Source organism: Castor canadensis, chromosome 17 (genome assembly GCF_047511655.1).
Source record: "Castor canadensis chromosome 17, mCasCan1.hap1v2, whole genome shotgun sequence".
Classification (NCBI taxonomy): domain Eukaryota; kingdom Metazoa; phylum Chordata; class Mammalia; order Rodentia; family Castoridae; genus Castor; species Castor canadensis.
Window position 1 is genome coordinate 62462849 of NC_133402.1, and position 13242 is coordinate 62476090.

The 13242-nt window shown below is 40.4% G+C and overlaps 1 protein-coding gene across 3 annotated transcripts in view; it reads right to left on the reverse strand.

Moving 5' to 3' along the window:
• Window positions 1-12055, reverse strand: part of Atr (ATR checkpoint kinase) — a 101483-nt gene extending 89428 nt beyond the window's left edge. For 2 of the 3 annotated variants that reach the window (XM_074059640.1, XM_020184709.2), the window contains exons 1-8: window positions 11878-12055; window positions 9167-9258; window positions 7877-8026; window positions 5407-6284; window positions 4354-4532; window positions 3591-3779; window positions 2103-2293; window positions 1296-1448 (exon numbers count right to left, since the gene is read on the reverse strand). In XM_074059640.1, the coding sequence (XP_073915741.1) occupies window positions 1296-1448; window positions 2103-2293; window positions 3591-3779; window positions 4354-4532; window positions 5407-6284; window positions 7877-8026; window positions 9167-9258; window positions 11878-11936 (1891 nt within the window). In that variant the 5' untranslated portion in view covers window positions 11937-12055. The remainder of the gene's footprint in view (window positions 1-1295; window positions 1449-2102; window positions 2294-3590; window positions 3780-4353; window positions 4533-5406; window positions 6285-7876; window positions 8027-9166; window positions 9259-11877) is intronic. The other variant, XM_074059639.1, reaches the window with a different exon arrangement.
• Window positions 12056-13242: the final 1187 nt, after the last annotated feature.

The window sequence follows — 13242 nt, forward strand, 5'->3', positions numbered from 1 at the left end:
CATGCACCTTGTTACCTAGGGAGCGAACTAAACTTTGAATGCTTCTCAGACTTTACTACACACGAATGGAGACTGTGAATCAGTAGTTCCGGGTGGACTGTAAGATTCTCTATTTCTAACAAGTTCCCAAATGATGGTGAGAGGTGGTCTACAAACCACACTTGGAACAGCAAGGCCTTGGAGAGGCTTACAGAGTTATTTATAAAAAGATACTCTGAAATTTTGAGTGCCTTCACCAACAGCTAGAAACGCTTGATTGCTTGTGAACAGGAGTGTTTACCCTGATAGTGTTTACCCTATAGTTGACTGCTATTCAGGAGTTTCAATAAAATATGGAGTTCCCTGTATCACCATGGATAGGTCCTATAAGTCCTATACAGACAGCATGGACCAACAAAATGCAAGTGGTAAAAAGGAAAACCATTTTATGTATTATTTAGAGATAAACACATATAGTAAAAGTAAGAAAACACTCTCCAGAATAGTAAACACCAAACTCAGAACAGTAGCTCTCTCTTCAGAGAGGAAGAGGGTACACTGGAAATGGGAAGCCCAATCACAGGGCTGCCTTAGCTTTTCTTTTTTTCTTTTTTTTTTGAGACGGCGTCTCAAGGCTGGCCTTAAACTCTGTCTTCCTGCCTTGGCCTCCCAACTGCTGGCAATACCACCACACTCAGCATGTACCACCACACTCAGCTCATTAGAACCCTAACGTTTTTATTTCTTAAAATGCGAAGTTGGTATAAGAGTGCTTGATGCATTATTCTCCATTCTTTTTTGTATGTATCAAATTTCACAAGTTTCTTAAACGAAGATAAAGATATTTACAGACACATTTTGACCTTTCCACAGAAAGAAAGGAAATAGGATATGGGGGCAGTATTCTGTTTGTCACTTTTGACATCTCTAACTCCTTGCTGAATTATGAAAATGTTCATTTTTTTTTTTAATTACTGAAAAATATAAATGACAAGCACTAGAAAGTCTAGAGATGGCTGGGTGCCAGTGGCTCACGCTTAGGATTCTAGCTACTTGGGAGGATCTCGGTTTGAGACCAGCCAGGGCAAACAGTTTATGAGACCCCCCCATCTCTAAAATAACCAAAGTGAAAATGGAGGTGTGGCTCAAGCAGGAGAGCACCTGCTTTGCAAGTGTGAAGCCCTGAGTTCAAACCCCAGTCCCACAAAAAAAAAAAAAAAAGAAAAGAAAAAGAAACTTTATATGTAACACAAATAAGTTAAAATAAAACAAAACAAAACAAAATACACATATAAGGCAATTTTGTGGCCACTTACAGTAGCTATCTGAAACCCTCTGGCTTAATGTTAGAAGGTCAGCGGTGAATGTGGTCAGCTTTAAAGAGTCATCAGCAGAGTAGGGATAAATCCATGGCAGAGAGAGCATGCCACACAAATCTTCTAGAACACCATCTTCAAATGAATTCTTCACTACAAACATACAACATGAAGTAAATCATACCTACTCTTTGGTCATATCTGTCTTGTTTTTAATAAAAATACAGACATTCAAGATATTCGAAACATCAGATGGAATTTCAATAAACGTTCAGTAAACAGGGGTTCTTAACAGAAAAGGCCATAAACACTGTTGCTGTTTGTTGATGCTAAGGCTTGAACCCAGAGCCTCACACATGCTAAACACGCACTTTACCACTGAGCGATACCTCCCAACGACATGAGCGATGCTCAGGTCTGTGACACCAAAGAAATCACCTGTGACTCAATCAGAATAGAATAGGCACCTATGCACTTCTTAGGAGAAGCAGCAGAGTATTCTACAGATTCTCAAATCAAAATAGTTAAAAGTTATGAATAGGGGCTGGGGGTGTGACTCAAGCGTCAGAGCGCCTGCCTAGCAAGTACAAGGCCGAGTTCAAACCCAGTACCACCAATAAGAGAAAGGTTATGAATAAATTTCTAAATGAAGAATAGTAGAAATTGGGAACTCAGAAATTACTGACAAGCTTAATTAGTGAAATCAAGAAAAATCTGTGTATTGTAAACATCATGCATTTAAACTTCAGGCAGAAAAGCCTTGTACACTGATTAAGGTCATTCTGCCTACCGCTTACTGGTACTCACCCTGCATGTAAATCAGAGCATCACAGATTTTCACCACAGTATCAATGACTACCTCCAGTTCAGGTTTCTCAACAGATTCCAGCAAACTCCTGCAGCTCTTCAGCACACTTGTGTAAAAATCCACAGGCATCCAAGTTATCACTACTGATGGCTGCTTCTTACCTTCACGTTCACTGTCCTTGAAATGATGGCTGCGATAAGTACATTTTTAAAAAGACATTGGGATGGAGATGAAGATTTTATACTCAAACAAAAGAAACTGCAGGTATAAAACTAACTATAGCCTTATATGTGCAAATCAATTAACGTCATTATTTTAATCTAAATCTCTTGATGTTGGCTTAAATCAGTCTTGTTTATGATCTGGAAATTAAAATGAATGTAGGATCCTTAACTGTGGCATCACCAGGCTTAAAAATGACAGAAGACATGTCTGTATAATTATTAACTGACTCAGTAAACCCTTTACAACAGGACAAGAGCAGACCTCAGACTAATCAAGTATTCCTTCAAATTATGTCACATTTCAAATTTAATGAAATCTGAATATAGTTTCTCTAAAATTTTACAACTTTGTATTGGCTAGTTAAAAGAGCCAGTCAGGATAAAAAAAATGATCATGAAAAACAAAACAAGAAATGCTGGTCTAAAATGTGGCATCAAGGCAGGGTACAGTGGCTCACACCTATAACCCCAGCTACTTGAGGTGAAGCTAGAACTGCAGTTGCAGGCCAGCCCAGGCAAAAAGTTAGCAAGACCTCATCTCAAAGAACAAGCTGGGCATGGTGTTTCATATCTCTAATTCCAGCTATGCAGGACACAGAGGTAGGAGGATTACAGCCTGAGGCAGACCCCAGGCAAAAGTGCAAGATCGTACCTGAAAAAATTAAGCAAGGACTGGGGCATAGCTCAAGTGGTAGAGCACTTGCTTAATAAGCTCGAGGCCATGAGTTCAAACCCAGTACTGCTTAAAACAAAATGAAATGAAATCTAAACTGAAAACCGACCTCTTTCAAGTTCTAAATTCCTGGGCTTATCATGGAAGGGAGAAACAGAGCACAGTCAAAAGAACTTTTGACTTTTTTTTTTTTTTTGAGTTGTAACTAAGTATTTTTTGCTCCTTTTTAGTTATATCATCAATAAAATTAGTTTAAGCTTCAAACCAAAAAGAGCCTTCACTGCTCTAAAACTCGATTGCTAATTTGCACAGTGGGCAGAGTATCATTTATCTCCAGGGTTGTAAAGACCAAGTAAGACAGACTCACTGCTTAGTGAGTTCCGTACACTCAGCAGAAGACACATTTCCCATCTACATCACTGAAAAGTTCCTGTTCTAAGTCACATGAATCAAGTGAATAACAAGGTCCCCCAAAAGAGTAAATGCAAATTCATTACACCAGGCCACTCAGAGGGCGGGTGCGTGGCGCAAGTGGTAGAGCACCTGCCTAGCAAGCACAGGCCACTCAGAAATACAGGAAGCTGTTTTACCCGGCCACATTTTCTTGAGAACAATGCATAATACACAGAGCGGTCAGTTGTAGGATGACGGCAAGTCCTTCCAGTGTCTTAGTGACGGGGCTTGATAGACTACATCCGAGGGACAGCTGGAGAGATTCCACTTTCTGTCTCAGTGCACTCCATAATGTGCTCTTCTCGTTCATATCCACGTGTTTGACTCTGTGATTAATTGAAAGATATTAATATTCAATAGGAATTTGGTTCAAACATAAAACATGGAGCTGGAGGTAGAGCTCAGTAGTAGGGCATGTGGTGAGCACATACAAAGCCCTGGGTTCAAAATCCTGCACCACACACACACACACCCGCACACACACATGCACACACATTTAAAGCTATAGCTTATGTCATATCAACTACTATCTACACTGGCATAGATTTAAAACAAAAATTAAAACAATTTAGCTTGGTTGTAAAACAGCAATCCTTTGGCTGGATAAAAAAATAATTTGTTACCTTTTGAAAAATTGATGATAGATACATAGTTTTAGAGATTTTTCAAGTACTAAAAGCTAAATTAAACAGATGTGTGAAAATATTCAAAGTAACTACATCTAGTCATGAACTGTTTTATACTACAATAAACCACAAGAACTATTAAAACATTTTAAGCACACTTTTGGCTACATTTAGAAAGGTGGTCTTTGTGAATTTAAATCAGAGTACTTAATTAAAATGGACTTTTGAAGTGAATAAAATTTTGTGAAGTGACTGAAACTGAACAAGGTCATACTCTTCACACTGCTTCGATGCTCGTTTGGAAGAGTTCAGAGAGGAGCTGAGCCGACGCCTTTTGGGTGACACTCCATCACTAATGCTGCCGGCATTGTCCTGTTGACTCTGGCACTGAATCTCCTCGATGATTTCCATGCTCTCCATTTTCAAGGCTGCATAAAGTGGGCCCAACAAGTACTGAGAAAACAAAAATAATTTCAACAAGAGTCCAGGATGAACTAGTAAGGTAAACTACTTCAGAGACTCATAAGGCAAACCAAACACCAGAGTTAATCTGTATTATTTCAGTGCATCCATCAATGGGTGTATAGTATTAGGAGGCTTAAGCAAACCCTATTACAGTCTGGTTTTCCCTCTATCAAAACACTATAAAGAAAAATTCTACGAGGGAATTACTAACTTTTTCATCCTACAAACTCAGCAAGATTTAGAAATAAACTGAAATGTTCAATCAAGTGACTGCACATCTGAGTATTTAACGTGCAGCTGGATCGGGAATAAGGGTCTAACTGTATTAACAAATACTCTTAGGTTTCCTAAAAGTGACTGAGTACAGCCTGTCCAAGATAAAAATCTAAGTGAGGGATCATGTCAATAACTGACTCCCTCTCAAATAAAATGCAACACACACACTCACACCTCACAAACTCTACTTTAGAATATTCTATACTATTGGCAAGTACACTGCCAATTTAATGAACTCATTCTCCTGAAATCAAAGCAAAGTGTGTACTAAGAAGCCAGCCCAGACTAGGAAAATCATTATGCTCTCAATATACATATTGTTTGGGACATTCTATTTTCTTATATTATATTTTGCACACGTGCACACACTTAAATAATGAACAAGACACACACATAACAGGTAATCTTTTTTTGATTTGATCAATTCAATTCTTATATGAACTTTTAAAAAATTTTATTTTATCATTTTTACACTTTTTTACATGTGCATACATTGTTTGTGCCACCTCCCCTACCCACTCCCCCCAGCCCCCGCTTCCAGGCAGAATCTTACCACTAAGATTACTGAATCTTAGCAATGACTTACCTCTACATCTGCCTGCACTCCCAGAACATCCACAAGTGCTCTGCAAATATTTCTCACGTAGCCTTTCCTGACTTGCAAAGCAGATTCATACCCAGCTGGCACAAATTTAAGAAAATACTGCAGTAAGTGACACAAGGCTGCTTTCAGCAAATCAGACTTGAGCCGCATAAGCACACCATCTTCACACATGACGCAGAGCTTTTCTAGCAGCATATTCAAGTAGACGGGCTCAATGTTTCCATAAGCTTCTGCTTCAAAGGGGAATAGTGTCTTTATCAGCTTTGATAGTGGCTCTTCATACAGCCTCAACTGGTCAATATCCATTTCTACAAGGTCTTTTAATAATTCCAAAAATGAGCTGAAAAAAGTACTGGCTGGTTGTGCTGGTAGTCCTCCAAGTTCAAAGAGTTCAGTTAAAAGGCTGATAGCCAAGGATTTAACTTTTGGACAACCACACTCTAGCAGAACACAACCTATCCGCCAAAGTAAGAGTTCCTGCCGCCTAAAAAACACAGTTGCAATAATACGAATAAGAACCATGAGTAAAGTGACTTCAATACAGTCTAAATTTTGCATGCTCACGAACTGCAAAGGAGCCGGATGTAAACATCTCGTGTGTTCATCTAACTGGCTTGAAAATCGGCAAACGACCACTGGCCAGTCTACGACATGTCCCATTGTATTCCTTTTGTGGAGGGGAATCAAGTCTTCAAAAAGATGTAATAACTCCTTTGTGAGGACCCCAAAAATGGCAGGATTCTTGCTTTTAAAAAGAAATAATAATGAACAGATAACTTCACATATTTTCTTGTGTAACAAGTGACAGGATGGAGTTGCTGCAATCCGCAGAAGTCTTGTTATGATCCAATTACTGAATTCTTTGAAATAAACAAACAAAAAAGACATTAAAAAAACAACTACATCAGAAGTGTTAATATGCTAGGTGCCTGATGACTGATTTTTTTTTTTTCCCCAGTGGTACTGGGTTTGAACTCAGGGCTTTACACTTAGCTAGGCAGGTGCTCTACCAGTTGAGCCCACTCTACCAGTCCCCGATGACTGATTTTTAAAGTATAAACTTCACTAATAAAATAGCTTCTATTCCCTACACAATGAAAACACATTATAGTAGTTTAGAGTAGCACTGAGTGAGACAGAAAGGGTCCTAGCTTGTCATCTGCTGGTGGAAGGAGCTTTGCATTTCTCTGAACCTCTATAACTTCAGGTCTGAAAGAAGAATGGTGATATCTAGGTTACAGGTTGTTGTGAGGATCGAGTACCATAATGTACATGAAGACTCAGCATGGTTTCCAGAGGGTGACAAACATTCAACAAATGGGAACTACTGTCACTCAAGAATTTACTGAGTAGGGGCTCGGGAGGTAGCTCAGAAGCAGAGCACTTGCTTAGCATAGGGAGGCCTTGGGTTCCACCCAAACACACACACACTGCGTGCTGATTTGGTCTTAGGTGCAGAGAGTAAGTCAGTCATGGCCCCGTCCTCAGGAATCCTATCATAGTGTTTCTTGACCTTTTTGCCTACAACTAAGAAATGCATTTTACATCATGACCCAGTGTACACATGCTTATTTATTTTATTTAAATATATGAACAGTTTCACAAATACTTACTCTTCTTACATTCAATGTATTGTAATATAGCTAGTCTACTTCATCTTGTTTTAAAAGCTAGTAATACCCTAAGGTAATTTCATAAAAATATTGTAAAAAGAATATAAATGGATGATGGTAATACAGGTGATAATAATCACTATTGTGGAACAAATGAAGAACACTTAGTACTAAGACAGCAAACTGCTTTGGTAGTAGAGACCATAAGAAAATGAAAAGCATGACTGTTCCAATAAAACTGTTTATACAACTGCAGCCTGGGGTCTGCAGTTTACCAGGCTCTGATCTAGAAGAAAAAGATTACCAAAAAACAGAAAAAAGAAAATTCTGCCAAAGTGTTCAATGACAAATAAATAAATCTGATCATCTAGCAGATAATAGTAAAAAGAACAACAAGGCAGGTACCAGAGCCTGACGTCTGTAATCCCAGATACTCAGGAGCAGAGATCAGGAGGATCGCGGTCCCAAGCCAGCCCAGGCAAATAGTTCACGAGACCCTATCTCAAAAAAAAAAAAAACCCATCCAAAAAAGGGCTGCTGGAGTGGCTCAAGGTACAGGCCCTGAGTTCAAACCCCAGCGCTACAAAAAAGAAAAAGAATAAGGTTATATGAAATAAAAATAACCAATACCACATCATTCCCTTAAGCGCTACAAAAAAGAAAAAGAATAAGGTTATATGAAATAAAAATAACCAATACCACATCATTCCCTTAATTTACAGCAAACGTGACTCAAAAAAAGTGCAATCACTTTTCAAAAAGTGTGCGGCATTTCAGAAAAACAGAAAAGGGCAGACTTCATATAAGGGGCTGCATGCAGATGCAATAGCTGCACTTACCAATACAACTGGCTTTGGCCTCCTTTTGGCCCTGGCCTCCATTCGCATTGACAAACATAAGTGGGGAAGATTTCATGATATGCTGGATGAAGTCAAGCAACATCACAGAGGTTGGCTGAGAGTCAGTTTTCTTGACAAGTTCTAGAGCAACTAAAAAATAAAAGATTTTAAAGAGTCATGACAAATGACATTTCCCTAAGAAACTAGACTTTAGTGATCAGAATTATGTCTGCACAGTGCTCATGCTAAACTGAAAGGCTAACCACTATAATCTTACCTAATTTTAAATGTTTAATAATCACATGCTTTCGTGTATCATACATCCTTTCCAGCAAACATGGACTAGAGACCTACAACATACCAGGCACACAAAAAAATCTTATAACCTGGTGAAGGCGTCAAACAAATGAATGACACAATGTGGAAACTACACTAATCCAGAATAAGAGGGAAGACACCGTGAAGCATTACCAGAGAGAAGCTGGTGGAGCAGAAAGGAAAGGCAGGTGTCCACACGGACAGAGTACTATATGTAAGCACATCTTATAAATACTCATAGCTGCTGGTTATTGATCACCAACCCATGACTTTACTAACTGGAAAAAGAAAGGCTAAATGTTATAAATAAAAAAATCTGTTGGTACCAAATCTGCAGTTAAAATTATAAACCTGAGCCAAATTCTACTCTATACTCACCCTTGCACATCATTTCAGCAGAACAGATGTGACAACTTGCCATGTTGGGGATACTTCTATTTTAGATTTTCAGATAGGCAAGAGTTGGTTCAACACTCATAGAATTCTATCACCTCTTACAAAGGCAAATTTAAAATTTCTTTAAAATTTTTTTATTAGGATATATTAGTTGTACAGGGGGGATTCATTGTGACAATTCCAAATAGGTTTATATTGTACATTGGTTAGATCACCCCAGGCAACTCTTAAAGGTTGTGTGTGTGTGTGTGACATTTGCTGGATGTCTGCCACTGGTGTAATGCTGCTAAAATAAGGTCCATATGATTGCACTTTGGCAAATATGTTTTATGTACAATATCTAATAGCAAAGAATTCATAGCAAGTAGTAGAAAATCAATGTTACTAATAGGAAAAGAGTTATTTTAAAAGTCTAAACCACATTTTGTCACAAGTGATACTGAATAACAGTAACTATCAGAACTACTAACTCTGTAACTAAACCACCTGAACCACCTGAGAAAATGCTAGCATAGTGTCGTATGCATGGAAAAAGCCACAGAATTCATACAGTTCATGCGAGAATTGGTCTCTTACCAACATTTACATCTGTAAGGATTCGGTCAATGAACTGACATAGGATTTGTCTTGGCTTCTGTACAACTGTATTATATTCTTCTGGAGTGGCACTAAAACACAAATAAAAAGCTTTGAATCCTTAAAAGAACTTAGAATTTCATTTGTTAAAACAATTCTCTAAAGTTGAACTTAGCAAATGTGTGTAGTTTCAATTTGACATTTGCAGTATTCTCCTGCTTAACAAATGAAAAGAAAGCCTAAATACATATTAACAATTTACAGGGTTAAAAAAAAAACAGAACAAGCTAAAAGATCCCACCAGGATCTGATGTGCAGAATCTAGACTCTGTTCACAATGGCAGCCACTTGTACCTATTTAGCACTTGAAATGAGGCTAGTCCAAGCTGAGATGTGTTATCCATGTAAAATACACACCGAATTTCTAATAGTACAAAAAAGTATCTCAATAATTTTGTACTAATTGCATGTGGAAATGATAGTTGGATATAAGTTAAGTGAGTTACATTGATAAAATTAATTCTACCTATTTCCACTCTACTTTTTAAAGTGTGGTACTAGAGAAACTTAAATTACACATGTGGTTTCCACTATGTTTCTATTAAACAATGCCAATCCAGACTTTTGGAAAGTCTATAGAACACAGCTTCTTCAACAAATTCTAAGGGAAAAAAAGAGGAAAAATCTATAACCAGGATTCAAGAGACATACAGAATAATTACAATGCACGATTCTGAACTGGATTCTGATTCCATGACAGTGGGAAAATCTGAGCACAGGCTAGGAACTTGATATTATAGAATTTTCTCTTTAGTGTGACAGTGGTATTGTGGTCATGTTTTAAAAGTCTCTGTCTTTTACAGATAAATACTGACATCAGCGGATGTAATGATGTCTGGAATTCGCTTCAAAGTAATCTGTGTTGAGATGAAGATCACGAATGGGGAAATCAATACACTATGCTATTTTTCTTCTTTTCTTATGCTTTAAATTTTCCAAAATAAAGAAGAAAATGTTAAGAAATACATATATTTAGTCTTAGGACCAATCAGGGAAAAATAGTATTAAGAGGAGAAATACAATTCAGCAGAATTGTACCCTAGAATCCTGAATGAATTAAAGTTGAGCTCCAGGATCTGGTATAAACCACCACAGAACAGAATATAAGAATTTAACAGAAAGTCTGTATTCCACTAAATAGAATAAAGAATCATACAGTCAGACTGGCAGTCAACATTCACTGAGCACCTATAGTGTACCAGGCAACAAATCGGAAGGTACTGCTGAGACAGTGAAAGAAGCAGTGGGGTGGAGGAGAGCTGGTAAGCCAGCCTAGCCCTCTATTCAGGGTGGATTCTGAGATCACTCACTAAAACACTTAAAAAGAAGAAGTACATGTCTGGGAAGCAAAACCAAAACCGGTTTTAGAAATACTGAGTGCAAGGTCTCAAGTGAACACCTAAGTGAGCTTTTTGACAGTGGGAATTAGTTCCAGATCTCAAGAAACATCCAGCTTAGGGATACAATCATTATAGACCAAATACCTATCAAGTGTGGCTCAAGTGGTAGAGCGCCTGCCTTGCAAATGGAAGTTCAAATCCTAGTCCCACCAAAATAAATAAATATCAAACAAGGCTAAATATACTATGTTATTCCAAATCTTAAGCAACAAGATAGGGATATTAAACCTAATTCGGATTTATTGAGACTGCAAATCATGGAGATTGTGCACCCTGTCTAAGCTAGTAATAGTGGAAGCTTGGGGTAGGATTGCAATTATGATTAAATAACACCAAAGCCAAAAAGAGAAATCGAATTTAAAGTTAGAGGGGCTATTAAGGAGAAACGGAGAGAGGGCCAAGGAATCAGGAAGAAAAAAGGAGAAAACGAGAAGTAGTTGTTCCAATTGGCAATTCAGCCCTGGCAGCAGTGCAAGCCCACGCTTGCACCGGCTTAAAAAAAAAAAACAAAAACTACCAAAAAACTATCCACGCCTGGTCCCGCGCGCTGTCCAGGGTCTGGCCTGGTGGACGAAGCCCGGGGCGCGGGGGGGCGTGGCGAGCACTAAGCCCCGCCCCTCTCCAGGTAAGACCCGGGTGCACGGGATCTTATTCTTGGGGCTTACAGAAAACCGGCACGACCTTCAATTATCTCCTTTTGTTGTTGTTGTTTAGGTTTTGCGGATCCCTCGGACTTTCTACTAAGACACTGGACCCAAGAGTGACTGGTCAATACGAAGGAGGTCACATCTTTAGGATGCACTGCGAGTCACTTCCCAGAAAGAAATCAGCTGCCTTTCCCAGCAATCCATTTCCCCTGCTAAAACCCTGCAGCCGTGATTTTACACCCCCGCCCCGCCCCGGAACAAATCGTAAGCCGAGTCCTCCAGAAGTAATGGTAAAGAATAGAAAGTGCCTCTCATCTGAGGAAAGGGGTTTCCGAGAAGCAAACGAGTGCAGAAAAGTGACTGGAAAGCCCTCAGAGGGAACCTTCCTTCCAGCAGCGCAAGGCAAACCCTGCGGATCGGGACGACGCACCCGCCCCAGGAACGGCCTCTGACGGCGAGGCGACTGGCTCCAACGCCCAGCGTTTTCACATGGGCCGCGGCGACAGGAATCCGAGCACCGCTCAGCGCGGACGGGGAACCAGAAACCTCTGCCGGGCCGGCAGTGGGAGGACGAGCGACCCAAGACTAGGGGGCCCGGCCCTACCTGCCCAGCTCCCGCAGGGCCGGGATCATGGACGCCAGCTCCAGGCCGTGCTCGCCCATGGTGAGACAGCGCAGCACTCCGCATCCACGCCGCCGCGGGTTCCGGGCGTCTCCACTGCTACCTCTGGTGGCAAGGCGCGGCGCCGGACGGGGGCCGGCGGGGGCCAAAGCTCCTCCCGGAAGTCGCGGCCGATCCGGCGCGCCTGGCACTCGTCCGTTTCCGCTTAGGACCCGGGGGAAGCCGGGAGGGCGCAGTGGGCGGGGCCACAGGGCGGGGCGTGCGCGGTCCAAGTTTCGCGCGGGAAGAGCGCGCGACTTTTTGGCGGGGTCTTCGGGTGTTTGATCCGCTCAGCCTGGTGTGCTTGCTGAAATAAGGTCAGAGGGCTTCACGCACACCAGCACGTACACACTCACTTCCCCCACCAGCCTGCTTTTTTTTTTTTTTCATGGCTCTGAGAACCAAATGATATCTTATTTTTTCTTTTTCTTTCTTTTTTTTTTTTTTTGAACTCAGGGTCTCCTGCTTGCTAGAGCAAGCACTTGAGCTGTGCTCTCGCCCTTTTACATGTGATTTTATTTTATTTTATTTATTTATTTTTTCTTTTATTATTCATATGTGCATACAAGGCTTGGGTCATTTCTCCCCCCTGCCCCCACCCCCTCCCTCTCCCCCCCAACCCCTCAATACCCAGCAGAAACTATTTTGCCCTTATTTCTAATCTTGTTGTAGAGAGAGTATAAGCAATAATAGGAAGGAACAAGGGTTTTTGCTGGTTGAGATAAGGATAGCTATACAGGGCATTGACTCACATTGATTTCCTGTGCGTGGGTGTTACCTTCTAGGTTAATTCTTTTTAATCTAACCTTTTCTCTAGTACCTGGTCCCCTTTTCCTATTGGCCTCAGTTGCTTTAAGGTATCTGCTTTAGTTTCTCTGCGTTGAGGGCAACAAATGCTATCTAGTTTTTTGGGTGTCTTATCTATCCTCACCCCTCCCTTGTGTGCTCTCGCTTTTATCATGTGATCAAAGTCCAATCCCATTGTTGTGTTTGCCCTTGATCTAATGTCCACATATGAGGGAGAACATACGATTTTTGGTCTTTTGGGCCAGGCTAACCTCACTCAGAATGATGTTCTCCAAGTCCATCCATTTACCAGCGAATGATAACATTTCGTTCTTCTTGATGGCTGCATAAAATTCCACTGTGTATAGATACCACATTTTCTTAATCCATTCGTCAGTGCTGGGGCATCTTGGCTGTTTCCATAACTTGGCTATTGTGAATAGTGCCGCAATAAACATGGATGTGCAGGTGCCTCTGGAGTAACAGTCTTTTGGGTATATCCCCAAGAGTGGTATTGCTGGA